Genomic DNA, 20,767 nt, shown 5'->3' on the forward strand with positions numbered 1-20,767 from the left:
CATTTTAAAGTCGCAAGATAGCCCTTAACACTTAGTTTTGAGGGCTACTAAGATTGAGGGTTGAGCTTGAGGGTTAAGATTGAGGGTTAAGAAAAGAATTGGGATTGGGCCTACATTCACAACCCCAAAAAAGTGTTTCCTTTTTTAATGAGCTGTTCCGAGCTATTCTTCTTCAATCGAATCACCAATATTGCAGACGATCAGCGACGTACACACGCACCACGCATGTGCATAGAGCACCAAGGGGCACCAGAGCAGGAATACCACGGTCAAACAGACGGTGCGGTGGATGCCCCACACTTTGGCTGTAATGCCCCTTCTAAAATTGACTCTCCACACGGCCAGTTTAGCATTCCCTGTTTTGAACTGGCCACGGGCCCCCTTAAAAGAAAGTAGTGGAACTCCTTGTTTAAAACTACATGCGACGCAATAAACAAACTCACGTTTCCCTCAGTCACCAGTCATCATGCTGGACATCGGTAGTGCGAGATTCCTCCCACCCACATGCAACGTAGCCTACGTAAATACAGCTAATAATCCGTTTAATTCACAGGGAGAAACTAGTGTACAATAGGTAATTCGCTGTAATGAACCGGGTTGAGAGCAGCAAAAACGCTGTCAGTAGCAGTAGCCTGCATCAGGCGTTTAGGGAGCATGGTTACCAATACCATTACCAATACCATACCATACCATACCAATACCATTACCATTTAAATAGCAGACACTGTGAGGCGTTTAGGGGACATCTGTCATTTGTGGCTACAGAAAATAACCTGGGTGACACTGAACATGTAAGTAACTTTGCAGTCTGAGTGAAACGTCTCTGTCTGTGTATAATAACAAATATTCATGTTACAGCTTGATGCTGTAATGCAGAATGAGATGAGGATGTCCTCTCAAAATTTAGGAAGCCTTGCTGGTGGTTAAGCTGCCTGCTTTGCAATCAGAAGTTCCGTGGTTCAAATCCACCTCAGGGTTTTAGCAATCGCTGTCCCAGCCTGCAGCTTCGACATCAGGTCCATGTAACTACATATGAACTACAGTTGAATAGAGTCACTCCATTTTACAGGTCTGGTACCATGACTACATATAAACTACCGTATTTGTAATTAGACATCAACACCAATGTAATTGTAATTACTGTGTAATTACATTGGTGTTCATGTCTAATTACAAGTAGTTTATACGTTGTTAGGGACCTGTAAAACAAAGGTTTACCAATTATACCAGACATATGGACTGTCGCAAGGAAGTGAGAGACATGGAATCCTGACGACAAGAAAACCTTTGGAACTTTTATAGCCTCTTCCATACGGGTTTCTCCTTGCCAGAAAATAACTCTTCTGGTAGCAGCTCCTCTCCTCTCCTGCCGTAAGCAGGAGGCCCCTTTACGTCAAGACGGAGGGCATCATGGGCATGCGCAGAAAGAACGCAGCCAGAGATAAGTTTAATCGTTTACATGATACATTTTTTCTTTTGATCGGTTTATGAAACGGTTTAAACTACCCCTCTGCCACCGATTGAAATCGGTTTGGGCCTGTCTAATCTGATTAAGGTGTTTATAAGGAGCATTTTTAATCTGTTTGGGCTTGTAAACCTATTAGAATGTGATTATTAGGCTCTGTGTAAACGTGCCTAGTGAGTCAAGCCCCCTAGGCTCCCCTAGACCGTCAAAAATTACTCAAACTGATTCATCGATGAAGCTCTAATCGTTGCAGCTCTAATCACTACTAACACTAGTATAAACACAACACTAGCTATTGCTAACGCTAACTACTGTAACACTCTGCCACTGGTAACAATAGTATAAACACAACACTAGCTATTGCTAACGCTAACTACTGTAACACTCTGCCACTGGTAACACTAGTATAAACACAACACTAGCTATTGCTAACGCTAACTACTGTAACACTCTGCCACTGGTAACACTACTATAAACACAACACTAGCTATTGCTAACGCTAACTACTGTAACACTCTGCCACTGGTAACACTAGTATAAACACAACACTAGCTATTGCTAACGCTAACTACTGTAACACTCTGCAACTGGTAACACTAGTATAAACACAACACTAGCTATTGCTAATGCTAACTACTGTAACACTCTGCCACTGGTAACACTAGTATAAACACAACACTAGCTATTGCTAACGCTAACTACTGTAACACTCTGCCACTGGTAACACTAGTATAAACACAACACTAGCTATTGCTAACGCTAACTACTGTAACACTGCCACTGGTAACACTAGTATAAACACAACACTAGCTATTGCTAACGCTAACTACTGTAACACTCTGCCACTGGTAACACTACTATAAACACAACACTAGCTATTGCTAACGCTAACTACTGTAACACTCTGCCACTGGTAACACTAGTATAAACACAACACTAGCTATTGCTAACGCTAACTACTGTAACACTCTGCAACTGGTAACACTAGTATAAACACAACACTAGCTATTGCTAAGGCTAACTACTGTAACACTCTGCCACTGGTAACACTAGTATAAACACAACACTAGCTATTGCTAACGCTAACTACTGTAACACTCTGCCACTGGTAACACTAGTATAAACACAACACTAGCTATTGCTAACGCTAACTACTGTAACACTGCCACTGGTAACACTAGTATAAACACAACACTAGCTATTGCTAACGCTAACTACTGTAACACTCTGCCACTGGTAACACTAGTATAAACACAACACTAGCTATTGCTAACGCTAACTACTGTAACACTCTGCCACTGGTAACACTAGTATAAACACAACACTAGCTATTGCTAATGCTAACTACTGTAACACTCTGCCACTGGTAACACTAGTATAAACACAACACTAGCTATTGCTAAGGCTAACTACTGTAACACTCTGCCACTGGTAACACTAGTATAAACACAACACTGCTAAGGCTAACTACTGTAACACTCTGCCACTGGTAACACTAGTATAAACACAACACTAGCTATTGCTAACGCTAACTACTGTAACACTGCCACTGGTAACACTAGTATAAACACAACACTAGCTATTGCTAACGCTAACTACTGTAACACTCTGCCACTGGTAACACTAGTATAAACACAACACTAGCTATTGCTAACGCTAACTACTGTAACACTCTGCCACTGGTAACACTAGTATAAACACAACACTAGCTATTGCTAACGCTAACTACTGTAACACTCTGCCACTGGTAACACTAGTATAAACACAACACTAGCTATTGCTAACGCTAACTACTGTAACACTCTGCCACTGGTAACACTAGTATAAACACAACACTAGCTATTGCTAACGCTAACTACTGTAACACTCTGCCACTGGTAACACTAGTATAAACACAACACTAGCTATTGCTAACGCTAACTACTGTAACACTCTGCCACTGGTAACACTAGTATAAACACAACACTAGCTATTGCTAACGCTAACTACTGTAACACTCTGCCACTGGTAACACTAGTATAAACACAACACTAGCTATTGCTAACGCTAACTACTGTAACACTCTGCCACTGGTAACACTAGTATAAACACAACACTAGCTATTGCTAACGCTAACTACTGTAACACTCTGCCACTGGTAACACTAGTATAAACACAACACTAGCTATTGCTAACGCTAACTACTGTAACACTCTGCCACTGGTAACACTAGTATAAACACAACACTAGCTATTGCTAGTGGCAACAGCGAGAGCCAGCCCGTGATAGACAAATGGTTCATCCATTTGTGCCTGTGCCAAGTGCCTGTGCTTTGAAACGGTTTCCCGAGCAACTCGTTTCCAGATGGTCATGTGAAAACAAACCACCTGGCAGCATAGGTTAGTTAGAGGACAGAAGGGAATATAGAAACGTACACAAGAGTCTGTGTACGTTTCTATATTCCCTTCTGTCCTACAGTCCTACAGGAACATCGATTAACGATCTGTCAATCATTCAGTCAGAGCAGGTGTCCCTTTTTCAGATGGTGGAGAACTCGGCTGCAACTGTAAAAAGCTCAATGTTGTTCAACATTGTGATTGAGACATGAATTGTCATTCATGTGTGCAGAAGTGGAAGCGGGTGTGGTGTGTTCTGTACAGGGAGAGCTCCTGTTCCATCTCCCGTCTGGAGTTCTTTGAGTGTAAAGAAGGAGGAACTCTGGAGAAAAGCGACAAGACGCTCCGCAGACAGCAGGAGCACAAGAAGGTACAGTCTACTCTGCTCTAGGGCTGCACGATTATAGTCAAAATGATAATCACGATTATTTTTGATCAATATTGAGATCATGATTAACACGATTACTCTTTGACTTTGGAAACATTTATTGAACAAAAAAAAACTTTTGACACTGGATTTCTTTAAACTATCATCTTCTAGGAAGGTTTAAACATAAACGGACAATAGAGTAAAAGGCTTCAAAGAGGCTTCAAAACGCAAGTCCACAAACCAATTTGGTGACATCACAGTGACTACGTCCATATTATTTATATGGTCTATGGTTCTGACAACAGCCTGCCGGAACTTCCTGTAATTAGTCTGAAAGTCCAAACCATCCAAAAAATGTTTTTACACTACAAATGAACTGAACCATGGTCCAGTTTGATCTGGACCTAGCCCACGTCTCTTCGCCAAGGTTTGCCTGTTTGACCCGTGTAATTCTGGTTCAGATCAAACTGAAAAGTCTGAAAGTCCGGGCCAAACAAGATGGGTGTGAAAGGGCCTTGAGGTAATAATGTGGTGGATGGCTCCTAGGTGATCCGTATGGCTGACTGTATCCGGGTGACGGAGGTGGAGATGGACGGCTGTCCCAGAGACACCGGGCCATTCCTGGTGGAGACCACCGAGAAGATCTACGTCTTCGCTGCTGACAGACAACATCTGGACGACTGGACTCAGAAGCTGTGTGAGATAGCCTTCCCTGTAGGTACACACACACACACACAGCCACACACACACACACACACACACTGCAAAGTTTTTAGTCTAGTAGCTAAACACGGCACATTTACATTTTATTAACTAACACACAGTTCAAGCAGAAAGAGAGAGAGACTCATTCTTTGGTTAACAATTATTTATTTACAGTTTACATGTGCTAAAGTCAAGAACAATTATTTATGTGTGCACAATGATGATTGAAATGTGCAAAATATGTTGGTGATTATACTCCATCATGATGTCATCCTATGAAGGGGGTAGTGAAACTGAGAGCAGTATAGGATACACCCCCCCCCCCCCCCCCCCCCCCCTCCCGGTGGTGGTGAGGAGAAGATTCTGAGATCTTAGTGTGAGAAGATGAGTGATGGGCTGGAGGTGGTGGGGTGGAGGAGGGTCACAACATCGCTCTGAAATGACAGCAGACGCACGCGGGAGGAGAACAGATTTAAAGTTTGACAGCGCAGGTGTGATTGGCTGAATTTGAAGTGTCAACACAATAAGTCATTGGTTGACCACTGCGTTGGAACATAAGGTGAATACATTTACACTTTATTCACGAGAGCGTTACAGTGTTCCTCCATCATGGAGACTCTTCAAAGCTACTTTTAACCTCACACAGTCTGTGTGGATCAGTCAGGTGACCTCACACAGTCTGTGTGGATCAGTCAGGTGACCTCACACAGTCTGTGTGGATCAGTCAGGTGACCTCACACAGTCTGTGTGGATCAGTCAGGTGACCTCACACAGCCTGTGTGGATCAGTCAGGTGACCTCACACAGTCTGTGTGGATCAGTCAGGTGACCACAGTCTGTGTGGATCAGTCAGGTGACCTCACACAGTCTGTGTGGATCAGTCAGGTGACCTCACACAGTCTGTGTGGATCAGTCAGGTGACCTCACACAGTCTGTGTGGATCAGTCAGGTGACCTCACACAGTCTGTGTGGATCAGTCAGGTGACCTCACACAGCCTGTGTGGATCAGTCAGGTGACCTCACACAGTCTGTGTGGATCAGTCAGGTGACCTCACACAGTCTGTGTGGATCAGTCAGGTGACCTCACACAGTCTGTGTGGATCAGTCAGGTGACCTCACACAGTCTGTGTGGATCAGTCAGGTGAATGACCCAATCAGAATCAGCTTTATTGGCCAAGTATGTACACATCCAAGGAACTTCGCTGCGGTTTGCTCACTCTCAAAGTACTGAGTGGTGGTTGTTTGTTTTATAAATAGCAGAATACAGTCAGAGAGAGAGTCACTTCCCTAATCTGACCGAGGCAGTTTGTTTCAGGAAGTCAGAGCTGTAACGACACCTTATAAAGACACTTTACCAGACTGCGGTGGGCATGAGGTCATACGCTTATTTTAAATAACCTGACATCCTGACATGTATTTTGGGAGGTCACTTAAATAACCTGACATCCTGACATGTTTCTCTAATATGACAATAGACCCTTTTCACAGCAACTGGTTTGAGGTGGTAAAGCAGGAAGTAAAGTAGGTGTAACCAATACCACGGATGATGGTTCCATTCCATTGTTCCAGTGCCAGGGCTCTCATTAAGTATGAACATTTTGATTTGTGTGTGTGTGTGTGTGTGTGTGTGTGTGTGTGTGTGTGTGTGTGTGTGTGTGTGTGTGTGTGTGTGCAGATGAGCTGGATGGAGCGTGGGGCGAAGCGAGGCTCTCTGCACAGAGCAAGCAGGGTCGAGGAGGATGAAGGCATGGAGGAAAACTCACTATACAGCAGCAGAGATACAGGTACCAGTCTGCAGCTTGATTTACTCACTGTAGAGCAGCAGTGAGACAGTCTTCCAAGGAGGAGGAGACCCTCTCCCTTCCTTTGGTTTTGGGTTAGGGGCTTGGGTTTGGGTCTTGGGTTTGGGTCTTGGGTTTGGGTCTTGGGACCCTTCTCTGGAAGCACAACAGTACTGGGGCATGCTACCTGCAATGCACAAGGTGCGTGACAAAGCAGGGATATAAGATGAGTTCAAAGTGTTGCTGGTTCAGACAGGTCGCAAGTCACAGTCGGCCCGATCACAGCAAGAAGCAAGCCTTATTTGTGGGCGCTAAAGGAGTGCGTGGGTGGGGTCATCAAAAGGGCCTTTCTGTGTGGAGTTTGCATGTTCTCCCTGTGCCCCCCGGGGGTTTCCTTCATATAGGAACCCCTCACCAAAAAATATGCAATATCCTGGTCACTCAAGTGGTGCCTCCTCTGGTCGTTCCTCTGGTCGTTCGGTCCTCGGTTGTTTTGCACCTGTTCGGAGGGAGGGGAACTCGTTGGAATAGCGTGATCCTCCCACGTGCTATGTCCTACCGGTGAAGCTTCCCCTGTCAGGTGAAAAGAAGCGGCTGGCTAACTGCCCATGTCTCGGAGGAAGCATGGAGCCAGTTTCGGCTCTCCCCAGATCGACAGATGGTGGAGCACCAACCAGGATAAATAAATTAAAATTAGCACTAATGTGATAAAAAAATCAGGGGGGAAATATTAGAAAAAAAGAAAAAAGAAACATAGGCTCAACTTTTCCACACTGTCACATCTGAGATGAACTTTCGATCTAAAACGGTGAAAGAGACACGCACATCAAGGCAGGTGCTGGACCCAATAACAACAGCAGTGAAAATATAAAAGAGGCCACGCTGTAGCTCCCGTTTGCAGATGTATTTACCCGTGACGTTTCGAGCGTCACACTCTTCTTCAGACAAAGAGATAAACGCCATCTTAAATAGCCCTTCACCTCGGTCACATGACTCCCATGGTCATCACATGACCCCAGTGAAAGTGAGTTTGACCCAGTGTTACAAAAATGCACTAATACATGTCAATAAACATATACAGATATGTACAAATATAATACAGTCAAATATAGAAAAAAGCCTTCAGCACATCAGAAAATCTCATCAGGCCAGAAAGCTGTCATAGCTAAAAATGGCCAGATATGAAAAAGAGGCGGCTCAATATTAAAAAAAAAATAATAAGCAGGGAAATGTCACTAAAACATCAGAAGAGGAAACAACAACACAATCCATGAGGTCACACTACATATCACTGAATATGCACAGCACATAAATCAGGAACCACAGCCAAGGAGAGCATCACAGTAATGTGTAATTTCACAGAAAAGGTCTGATGCTAAAGTCCTCATTTAGACCTCTGGGAGTCAGTGTGTCAAGTGTGTAGATCCAAAATAAGTCCCTCCTCAGGAGCATAGAATCAACATCTTTGCTTTGGCTCCTACATTTGGTACTAGTTGTAAAACAATGATATCAACGAGCAACGGATTGTCAAAACGAATTTTACAAATTGATGAAAAATGTGACTTGGACATAAGCGAGCTAGAAGCAAGATCTATCAACATTTCCCTAGCTATCAACAGCTCTGCTAGGCCTTCACTTACCGCGCCCGCTGTAACTTCCCCGCCCGGGGAGCTTCACACTAATCAATATCGTCGCTTTCAAGCCACAACTGAACGAAATGTCAAAATGATTGGTCCCATTATTGAAGGTCCGATATTATGCTATTTTTAGCTGTTTAAAACATAAAAAAAAACAAGGTCACAAAAACAAACCCAACAAAAACCATCATAAGCCTTTATTCACACCATAGGTAGAACATAGGCAGAACTGAAGCTTGAGGCAGGCTCTAGCTGAACTGACGCTTAACCAGTCACACAAGAAGCCTTCTCTTTTGCCCAGCGCCTTGCTTGGCGCGCCTTGAACCCGCCCACAACTCCCATTGAATTCATGCATGACAGCTTCAAGCTTCACACGTCACGCATGGAAAATAGGACTGAATCCTGAAAGATTGCTTCAGCGTGGCTTCAGCGTGGCGTGGCGTGCAGCTGGTGTGAACAGTCTCCTCTGTTAACAAGGACGCCGAAATGAAACTGCGTGGCTTCAGCGTAACTTTGGCGTATGGTGTGAACAGCCACTAAGTGTTGGTGACAAACTAGGTGGGCCAGAGAGCGTTGTATGAAACACGTAAATGGTAAATGGACTGCATTTATATAGCGCTTTTATCCAAAGCGCTTTACAATGTGCGGCATATGAGGGTTGAGTCAAGTGATGCTTGGGGGCAGCTGGGGCAGGTGAGGGTGATGCTTGGGGGCAGCTGGGGCAGGTGAGGGCTGAGGCTAGTGATGCTTGGGGGCAGCTGGGCAGGTGAGGCTGAGTCTGGTAATGCTTGGGGGCAGCTGGGGCAGGTGAGGGCTGAGGCTAGTGATGCTTGGTGGCAGCTGGGCAGGTGAGGCTGATTCTGGTAATGCTTGGGGGCAGCTGGGGCAGGTGAGGGCTGAGGCTATAGTGATGGTTGAGGTTGTTGCGCATGGTGATCCCTGCTGTCGTTGCGTTTCTCTCTGGGATGTGTGTTTTGATTCTAGGACGTCGACACCAGAGTTCACGGTTGCAGTCCAGGCTTGGCACACCCACACAGACACACACACACACACACACACACACACACTGTCAAGTGTGAAAATGCCCTGGAACAAGTCTTTAATCTCTCTGAGTCGTTTGGCCAAATCCTTACGTTAGCTTAACTCCAGTAGCGTTAGCAGCTAGTGTTTCACCACAACCCAACTTAGCTTCCTCTCTCTGTAACTTTTCCACAGCAGCTTCTATATTTAGCAGCCTGCGGCGGGTGGCTGACGCATCTCTCACACACGCAGCCTGTTAGTCAACCTGCTAGCTGCTAGCATGCAACACGCACGCTGCTGTGTGTTATGCAGTGGGCAAGCTGCTGCTTCCTGTGCTGTGGTCGCCCGGTCGCGGGGCATTGCAGGCGGGCCGACCAGATTACCTTCACAAGACTTACTTCCTCTTTTTGCTGACAGCAAACACTACATTCTCAGTTTCAAGCAAAGTAAGCCTAACACAAAATACAAATTATGTTTATATACTGTACATACTGTACATCAGGTTATTTTGGTATACATCATGTTAGTGAATTACAACTCAGACTTATGCATTTTTAGTTGCCATCATGCATGCTGTAAAACAGGGGTTGGCAACAGGCGGTCCGATAATATCTGGCCCGCCAGATGATTTTGCAAAAAATTTTTTTTTTTTTTTTTTTTTACAGTGCACCTGAACGCAACATGCAAGATACCCACTGAATAAGTGTCCAAATGTTCACGTCATTCTGGCCAATACTCCACTTCTGTTATAGCATTTCAGTCTGGAATATGGAATATCTTTCAATAATCTTTATGACTAAAAGGCTACATTGAAGTAGAAATTTAAATAATAAAACTCATTGGTTTTGGATTTATTTAGCTTCAAGAGTGCATTTTTGTTTGTGTGACCCTCAACACAGGCTTTGAGAATCCCGGGCCACTTACTGATACTTATGTTTAAATTAACCCACTCATATTCTGGTTTATTTCAAGAAAAACATTTCGGCCAGTGGAAATTCTAATTGGCTGGTAACTTTAAAATCTAGCAGCCATATTGGCAGGTGGTCAAAAAAGTTAATTTCAAGCCCTGAGAGCAGGTGGTGACATAGGAGTGAATGAGACGAGGATCAAATATTGGTGGTTAAGAGACTGAATAATGACATCACAACTGTTAATTTAAAATTAATATTCCTCTAAACCTGGCTTATTCAAATGCCCCAAATTTTCCGCGCTGGCGCCGTTCGGCCCCTCAGCAAAACCTGGTAGCGAGGAAATTTTTTGTGGCCCTCTCTATCATCAAAGTTGCCCATCCATGGGTTACGGCATGACAATATTTGTTCGGCCCCCGGCAACAATCTGGGTTTCTCATGTGGCCCCCGATGAAAAATAGTTGCCTACCCCTGCTGTAAAGCTTTGGTTAATACTATTAAATGCTTGTTGTGGTTGTCAGGTCAAGCACAGTTAACCTGCCTGTCTCTGGCACTTGACACCCACTGCTGCTAATATCTGAGCTTTGGTTAATATGTTTTCAGTGGTTCTAACTCTCGGGTGTCCATCCACCTATTTCGGACACCGACACCCACACTGCTTGACTTCCTGAGCTCTATATGAACTGCCTGCCTCTGTGGCTTCTCTCTGCGTTTTTCCTTCGAAAGACATTTCCCTATTTCCCTTTCGTCAGCCCCTGGTCCTGCTTTACACAATGGACACAACAACACACACAACCAGACATCTGTAAAGCTGTGTGTGTGTGTGTGTGTGTGTGTGTGTGTGTGTGTGTGTGTGTGTGTGTGTGTGTGTGTGTGTGTGTGTGTGTGTGGCCGCAGCCTGCAGGGTTTCACTGCTTCTCTCTGGCTGTAGGGGTTAAGTCAGTTCAATGCAAAAATGTCCTTAAAAGTAATCTTGAGTCCTTTTTTTTCTTAAAATAATTGAAAACTTCTGCCAGCGGGGTTTGATAACTCATAACTGCACTTGTTTCCATTGCAAATCAACTTGTTTCAAGTCAAGTCCAGTCAAGTTTATTTGTATAGCCCTAATTCACAAGCATGTCTCAGAGGGCTTTACAGAGAATATGTCTAGCTAAGTCTAGCTAAGCACTATCAATAAACAGGATTTAACAATCTTATATTAGGCAGGGGGAGGGGAAAGAGGGAGAGGGGGAGAGAAGGGGGGAGAAGGGAGAGAGAGAAAGGGAGGAGAGTGGATCGAGAGAAGGGAGAGAACGGGGATGGAGGAAGAAGAGAGAGCAGAACAAACAGGGTATACTGGGGCTGGCGATACGGTTGAGATCAATATCACGATAATAAGTCATTTTCGATACCAATGTACTGTACATCACAATAATGTAAGCAAAGTCACGTTTAGTAATCCATTTAACATATTATCTTTATTACCATCATTATTACAATTACCCGGCAATTGTCATATCATCATAATATGCCACTGAATGCCACTGAATAGACAACAAACGATAGTACTAATGTTATCAGCCACCCCTAGGGCATACAGCTGTTACTCATTCCGCCGCAGCACCGGCACCACTCTGCCACAGCACCGGCCCCACACCGGAACCAGCAGCAGAGCAGCCAAACCAAACGAGCAACAGCTACAGACATTCTGACTATAACCACAACTGGAATTAACTAGCCTAGGTAAACCCAGCCTCCACGTGACCTCTATCTATGTGCTATCAGTGACTGATAGCACATAGATAGAGGTCACGTGGAGGCTCGGTAAAACCCAATGCAATAACTGCTACATACTGCAATCTGTGCAATAATCAACTATCCACTCGAATGTTCTTTTAGTGACTGGACCTAATGCACCTTACTGTTTATTATTATTATTATTATTATTACTATCACTGACACTGCTATAGACCTTATTCGATTGACGTCACTCACGTACGGGCACGCCCACTGCCGCCATGTTGTTGACATAGCGCAGCCGCTTTAAGTGACAGCCTATGTAAGAGCAGAGTTTATAGGAAGCTAGCCGCCGTTAGCGTTACCTGTATCGTTCCAATTGTGTTCGGATGGTGACCTGCGTTACGCGTGGCTGTAGTAATGACAGCAATAATGTCCCCGTGGTTTGTTTCTATCTCTACCGTCCACAGACGTGAAGGGAGCGAGACTGAGGATACGTCAGCACAGGAGAGGTGTGTGGATAGTTAGGAGAGACACGTGAAACTTTCTGACAGCTCCTCACAGCAAAGTCTGTTCACCTCGTTTTTTCTTTTGTTTATTATTACAGGCATTAACGGCAGCATACAAACAACAACTCTGGGGTTTTTATTGCTGTCATCACCATCGCTGTTTTGTAATGGAACAGAAACGACAATAAGGCCGTTACTATAGTTGTCAGCTGCAGGACGGTATGTCAACAATATGGCGCTGTCTGGGGTTAGCGAATAAGGTCTATATAAGATAATATTATGTACCTCACATATTCACTTCTATAAAATGGTTCTTGACAAGGATTGTATGAGGAGGCACACATTGGTGACACTTTCATGTATATAGGCTACCTAACTTCTATTCTATTTTTATTGTTGTGTGCTTTTTTGGTCTATTCTATGTTTTCTATAATGTCTCAATGTTTATATTTTTCCCTAAGTGTGAGCAACTGTAGCATGACCTAATTTCCTCCCGGCGATCGATAAAGTTATTCTGATTCTGATTCTAAATCTGCCCTGTCCTAACCTACTCTAATATACTCTAATCTAATCTAATCTAATCTAATCTAATCTTCAAGAGTTTACTAGAATGTAGTGTAATTTTCTGCAGTGATCTACCTTATTCTGCTTGCCTGTCCCAGACCTTTGAATCCGTCCTTTCCACTGAGTTGAGTTTTGGGTGCTTCTGGTCTGGCATAGTATGTCTATGCAACATTAATTTCCTTGGTTGAACAAACGATTAGCCAATCAGCGCAGAGGGGGCTGACGATTAGCCAATCAGTGCCAATCAACAGCGCAACGGGCGGAACTAATGCTGTTGTCAAGCGCAGCCGCCATAGACGAGATGGACGCTGCAATCGAGACTGTTGGGGTTCCTCTGCCTTTCCGACGCCCTGCCACTCCGAACGTTAACTTCCATTATTCGGACTGGCGGTCGTTCACCTTAGAAGCCGCAATGCCGACCTTAGGTTTAGGCGTGGGGGTGGGAGAGGTTAGGTTTTGGGTTAGGGTCTGGGGGAGGTTAGGTTTAGGCATGGGGGGAGGTTAGGTTTGGCGTTGGGTCTGGGAGAGGTTAGTGAAAAACGGGGAATATAGACCCCCTTTCTGAGTGCCGATATTTCGGAGTGGCAGAACGTCGGAGTGGCAGCACGTCGGAGTGGCAGCATGTAACCGAGACTGTTCTAAATCGATTAAAAATGCCAATTACTTTGAAATCCGAACAGTACTCTGCTATGAAGGCATGTATACAAAGGGGATTTTTCTTTCTTTCGCATTCTCCCGACTGGATTAACTAACGTTAGATTCAAATGTATACATTGGTCTCTTGTGATTGGTGGGGGGATTCCCCTCATGGAATCACTAAACAGAACGCAATATCAGACTGGAAGATGGAAATGGAGTTGGAGTGTAACGAGTTGACAATTCAGTCTGATATCAGGATATTCTGATTCATTTCTAGAAAACTCCCAAAACCAAGAAGGAAACAAGTGGAGAATCTCACCTCATTGGCTAATTTTCTTATCTTTCTAAGTTTTGTTTGAATATGAGACTGAATGAATTGTTAAAGGAGGATTTTGCCGAATTTCAACCAGCTTTGTGTCATCACAGTGTGGGTCATTTATGCAAATTAACAATGTTGACCTTCCCTCCATGTTGCTGCACCAATAACTCTCTACAATCCACTCCAAATTACATCAAACACATTGCACCTTTTAGGGGGAGTTTCCGCTAGGCAACTTATGAGGGTATAGGTAAACATTGTTAATTTGCATGTAAACCGAGCCTCCTCAACCATCCTGATCATGTGACCTCACATTCTGTTTGCTTCTGTGGATCAGTCTGGCCTCCAGCCCGCCCCCAGAGATTTCCACAAATCACAAAGTCCACGGGCCTTGAAGCATTTTCTTAAAATCGCGATTTACAAAAGAAAATGCATTTACGCTTAAAAAAATCATAAAAGTGGTCCTCATTTGTGAAGATTATCTTGCTGAATACAAAGTTCTCTGTTTCATAAACTTTTGTCAACCACAGACCTTATTGCAAGCATTTCACTAAAATCCCATTGACTTTGGGACCCGTAAGTGCTACCATCCGGGGCTTAGGCAGGTCTGACTCATTCCCGTGGTACTTTCTTGCTAGCCACATTGTAATGAGACAAAGCTGGTTAAAAATCGGCAAAGGGACCCTTTAAGATAGACATTTTTTGCAGTGTTGTTGAACAGATGAGAGATGGTTTTGTGTTTGAAGCAGAGCTGGTTTGGATTCTGGTAGATGATTTATTGAGCTGTCTGGACCACAGAGCTTTTGTAGTGGAGCGTCTCTGTGGCTGTGACATTAGCCTGTGGCTAACCAGGTTCTATAGTTTCGACTGCTGACAAAGCAGCACTGATTGGCTCATTCACTTCACACTGTGTGCGTTTATATTTAGTCAGCCGTGAATAGCCAGTCCGAAACTCTGTAGTGTGTGTGTGTGTGTGTGTGTGTGTGTGTGTGTGTGTGTGTGTGTGAGAGAGAGAGAGAGATAGAGAGAGAGAGAGAGAGAGAGAGAGAGAGAGAGAGAGGCACAGAGGAGGGTACATGGGAACTGAACAACTTGGGGAAATCAATTTGGGAATTTTCTGACATAATATTGTGATTTTATTTTATTTGCGGTACAAAAAGTCAAGCTTCAGTTCAATATTCACTGTGTAATAGCTGCACTGAACATATTCACAAAAAAAATCTGTGATTGACAGAATATTGCAATTGAGATTTAAACTGATTCATATCATCATCTTTTTCTTGTTTGTCCTTGTTTTCATTTTGTTTAACCCATTGATACCTGATGCAGCATTTGCGTGTATATCCCTCATTTGTGTGTGTATCCCTTTAAGACCGCGAACTGCGTCAACGCGGTTCGCAGTCTTAAAGGGATACACACACAAATGCGGCATCAGGTATCAAAAGGTTAAGAAAAAAAATCTATGTCAGTGTGAGATTGACTGAGTTTGAGTCTGATGAAAGGTTTTCACCAATATTGAACTTAATCCAAGGACCAAAGATTACCTGCAGCACTAACATCACTTCTTTAGAAGTCCATTGTGCACTTAAAAGGGACTTTTGCGAGAGTTTCGCCCATGCATTTGCCATATCGCCCAAATATAACTAAGATACACAGTAGCTTTACCGTCTGTCACACTCCAGTTAGTTAGTGAATAGACCCTTCTCACGGGGGCCATTTTGTGCCGAAAAGGCAGGGCAAACACAGGTGCAAGCAGAACACTAATGAGGGTTTCCACATTCCAATCATGGAAGTTGGAAACCCTCATTAGTGTTTTGCTTGCACCTGTGTTTAACCTGCCTTTTCGGCACAAAATGGCCCCCGTGAGAAGGGTCTATTGAGGGGAATGGTACAGCCGTTCAAAGTAACCAAAAACACAAAGCTCTACAGTATGTACATGTTGTGACTCAGGTACTCACCGTGATGAAATAATAATCCATAGTTACGTGAAACGTCATTTTCGTATTAAATCCCCACACCGAGAGTTACCTCGTTCTTTGTCTGTACACTACACAGTCTGTACGCCTGGCGGCCATGTTTAGAAAGTAGTTCCGGCTATCTATTTACCTTTGAAAAGAGAGCGTTTCTCAGCATTTTGTATTAACATTTCATCTCGTGGTATGTACCGTTTCCTCCAATTCATTGGTGATACTAACTAACTGAACGACTGTAGCTCACTGTATATTGCATGGAGAATGATGTTAAAGGCATTGTGTATCTTGGTTATGTGTGTGCGATATGGCAAATGGACGAAACTCCCAACATTTGGCGTATCCCTTTAAGCAACTCATTGAAATTAGTTCAAAACAGGAGTCCACAAACCAATGGGTGGCATCACAGTGCCATCCATATTGTAGTCTATGTTACAGACTGGATATATATTATATATAGTAATACAGTATATATATTATATCATAATAAATTATATATTATATACCCCCCCCCCCCCCCCCCACGGTCTCACCTCTCTCTCTCTCTCCCCCTCTCTATCTGTCTCTCTGCCCCCTCTCTCCCCCCCCCCCCCCCCCCCCGATGACACAGTTATAATTTTTCATCTGTGGATTGAGTTTGATGTGTAACATTTTTTTTTATTTCTGTTTCTGAAAAGAAAATATAATTACAAAAAGAAATCAAAACATGGACCATGAGGCTATGATTTTTGCAATGTAGTAAAATAAAAAAAATGTAAGATGTGGTGCTGATGATAATAATAGCTCAGGGAAATGTCCGGCCCCCGGGCCCTTAGCTTTCTGATAATGTTGCCCCCTGAACAATATAGTTGAATAGCCCTGTTACTGTATATACTATAGTATAGTATATGTAAATGAGGTCAGAGTCTGCAGCTCCAACAGCTACTGTTCTTCAACCACCACATCCTGAAACACCTGGTGGCACGCACGCACGCGCGCGCACACACACACACACACACACACACACACACACACACACACACACACACACACACACACACACACACACACACACACACACACACACACAGGTCTCTTGTCTGATCTTTTCTCTCTGCTCTAACGACACAAACTCCCGCTCTGCTGCAGAGCCTAAGTCATGTAGTCTGACTCCTGGAAGCAGGCTGCAGGTCTAAGTCATGTAGTCTGACTCCTGGAAGCAGGCTGCAGGTCTAAGTCATGTAGTCTGACTCCTGGAAGCAGGCTGCAGGTCTAAGCTCTCCCATTGGTGCCGACTATTTCAGTCGGCGGGGGAAGAAAATCTCTTTCCGCTCCCTGCAAACTCTGCCATTGGCTCCGACCGAGCATTAATGGATTTCCTTTCCGTTCCCTGCGTGTCACTCTCAAATGCCTCCGCCCCTGTCAAACAACAATAACAACGCTAGCTCGTTACACGGTGAAAATGACAAGTTTTGACGAAGATTTTGCTTGTGCAATAAAGCAGGGGCCTGGAATGGAGATAAACAGATCCAGGATCTGTTCCCTTGATCTGGATTGACTTAAACAGACAATCGCAATCGAGCTAAATGATACCACGAAGGTGGTTACCAGCTGGTTCTGTTTGGGATTTCCTTATGCAGCTCTGAGCTCATGCACATGAAAACGCTCATGCTGCATGCACGTGAGCTTGTGCACACGAAAGAGGCGTGGTTTGTAACAACGAACCCATCACAATGCAATAGAGTACTGCAGGGATGACGTAAATATGCAGCGAGAATCGTGCATATTTTTGCCAATTCCCGCAGATTTGTAATTTATAATGCGGGAGAGGGCCCGCAATTGTTTGTGCGCCGATGTCTCTAATGTTAAGCCGACAGAGCGGACCGAACATTGCTGAATACGGACGACTGTCGGACACATTAGAGGGCGGACTATTATCTGAACGTTACCTTAGGCAGCTTCACGCTTGTTGTGACCAAATATTCGCGCATTCAAAGCACTTCATACTCCCAGAGCTGGCGTAATCCATATAAAAACCCCTCATGTTTTACCCGAAATGAAACGTCCAGGTTTTGTGTTGGTTGGTGGCTCTAAAAACAGGCGGCTAACGTTAACGCTAACCAGAGCTAACGTTAAATTGCGGGTAGGGTAATCAATCAATCAATCAATCAATCAATCAATCAATCAATCAATCAATCAATCAGTTTAATACATGTCCCAGAAGGGCACTTTGGTTCACATCAGACAGTAGTGGAAATTACAACATCATTACTAATTTGATAGTAGTAATAAAGGCACACTTCAGAATTGAGATACATTACACGGGGTAAGTCCCCGTATAAACCATACTATCTGTGTCGTTTCACCTTTGATTGAAAAATGGTTCCACCTGAATAAAGAAAACGTAATATTTTATGTAATACATAAAAACATCAGTCAACATCACCTAATGTCTTTTCTTTAATCATGTGGAAACAACAGATAATGGTTTATAGTGGGGCAGACTTCCCATGCCTGCCCATTCACTTCAATAGAACTCTCCCCAATGCAAAATTCGAACAGCTTTGCCAGTAGGCTACATGACAGTAAGAAAGGCAAATGTAGTGAGTAAAGATGGATGATTTAATATTCCATAGCTCTGACCTAACCAAATCTAACTGACATCACTATTGTGAACACAAAACAAAGAACACTATAATATGATGAGTGTTTTATTAAAGTGTATCACTCAATACAAAAAATAAAAGCTTTGATAGAACCAAAAGCCTATGGGCCCTATCTTGGTACAGGCGATATCCCCTGTTTGCGCGCGCCTTAATAGTCCAGGCAAAGTAACTCATTTTGGAACCAAAAAACAAACTAATTGTAAAAGAATTTTTTGCAGCTTAGATAATTTCTATGAGGTGTCCAGAACAACATACCAAAAGTCCTAAGAAATCCTAGTTGAGGAAATATGTTTAATTCTCATCAATCCAAGGTGTGTGCCAGTAAGGCCAGACAACAATACACCCCAATGGGGCTATTTTTTTCCTTTACTCCTATCAAAATAAAACTTTATACAATGAAAGTATCCATGAAAAGTAACATTTCTTGTATTACAAGTTTCTTTGAAAATGAATCTGAATATGCAAATAAGCTATACATTAATCGAATATAGGCTACCCAAAATATACCCGCATAGGAGTAAAGGGAAAAATGAAGCCTATCACAATCAAACCTCACACAGTGAAAGTATACATGAAAAGGAACTTTTTTGTTTTACAAGTTTCTTGGAAAAATCTATTTTAAATATGCAAATGAGCTCAACACTAGGCCTAATTGACTTGTCCAATAAGCCATAAAGTCACAAGTAAAACAGGGGCCAAATAACTAACACATTCATGTCTATTCAGTAAGTTAACCTATGCATAAACAAGATAAATTTCAAGTCACTTGCCACACTTACCTGGGTCACTTGCCACAAAAAGACTTATATTGACCTTAAGAATTGATTGCACAATCTTGCATCCAGTTTTTTTTGCGAACAAGCCTAACCAGATAGAAATGTCTAGTTAGAAAGGAGTTGGTGGGAGGTACGGTGGTGCAGTGGTAAGCACTATCACCTCACAGCTCGAAGGTCGTGGGTTCGATTCCCACCTGCCGGTCACTGAGGTCCTCCAACCAGGGGCTCCTGGTCGTACCCCGGACCAGGCTCAAAACAAAAGGTGACCGTGCTTTTAAAACGTAGCTCCAAAGCTTTGGAACGCTCTCCCCCTGGACCTAAGAGCCTCTGCCTCTGTGGATATTTTTAAGAGAAAGCTAAAGACCTTTCTGTTCCGGCAAGCCTTCGGATAACCGGTTATTATTGTTTATGTTCCCTGTGTCTTTTATCATGTATGTTTCTTGTTCATCGTTGCTTCTTATGCTTTTTACCTCACTGCTTCATTGTAACTTTGACTGTTTCTCTGTAAAGCACTTTGTGACCTCGTGCTGTGAAAGGTGCTATAGAAATAAAGAATTACTTACTTACTTACTTACCTGGGACGATGTGAACGCTGAAGGAATGCATGCCCGTCCGCATGTCCTCGAGTGCCCACCGCCCGGGTGGGGTCGTCAAAAGGGCCTTTCTGTGTGGAGTTTGCATGTTCTCCCCGTGCCTCCCGGGGGTTTCCTTCATATAGGAACCCCCTTCACAAAAACATACAATATCCTGGTTGCTAATGTGGTTCCTCCTCTGGTCGTTAAGGGCGCCTGTTCAGAGGGAGGGGAACTGGTTGGAATAGCGTGAACCTCCCACGTGCTATGTCCAACCGGTGAAGCTTCCTCTGGCAGGTGAAAAGAAGCGGCTGGCTGACTGCCCATGTCTTGGAGGAAGCATGGAGCCAGTCTCGGCTCTCCCCAGATCGGCAGAGGATGGAGTAGCAACCAGGATTGAGAAATCAAGTGAGCACTAATGGGGGATAAAATGGGATAAAAAATTGGGAAAAAAAAAAAAAAGGAGTTGGTAACTTAAAATGTTCCGATTGGGTTTCTAGCCTAGATATTGCTGTTGCTAGCTTCTCATAACACTGCAAAGCTACTTTACAAACGGTGGAAGTCTGATGTGTGGCCCGCCTGGTCTGAAATACTTGCTTACTACAAAAACAGAAGCAGTTTTGGTGTCTGGCAAAATTATTTAAAGAGCTGGAATGTCTGGAAAGTGTGTCTATCTGGTTTTTCATCTGTCTTCTGTGTGAGAGTGAATCGTTTAGTTGGTAAGAATGACTTCTGCCTGTTATCTCGTAATCTTACCAACAATACCAATTATTTGTAAATCTACCAGCCCAAAATGT

General features: G+C 43.6%; 1 protein-coding gene across 2 annotated transcripts in view; it reads left to right on the forward strand.

The window, feature by feature from the left end:
- Positions 1 to 20,767, forward strand: part of dok2 (docking protein 2) — a 39,099-nt gene that overhangs the window by 1,934 nt on the left and 16,398 nt on the right. For both annotated transcript variants that reach the window (XM_083644315.1, XM_083644316.1), the window contains exons 2-4: positions 4,073 to 4,210; positions 4,757 to 4,924; positions 6,590 to 6,698. In XM_083644315.1, the coding sequence (XP_083500441.1) occupies positions 4,073 to 4,210; positions 4,757 to 4,924; positions 6,590 to 6,698 (415 nt within the window). The remainder of the gene's footprint in view (positions 1 to 4,072; positions 4,211 to 4,756; positions 4,925 to 6,589; positions 6,699 to 20,767) is intronic.

This window comes from Poromitra crassiceps, assembly GCF_964638095.1.
Source record: "Poromitra crassiceps genome assembly, chromosome: 10".
Taxonomy (NCBI): domain Eukaryota; kingdom Metazoa; phylum Chordata; class Actinopteri; order Beryciformes; family Melamphaidae; genus Poromitra; species Poromitra crassiceps.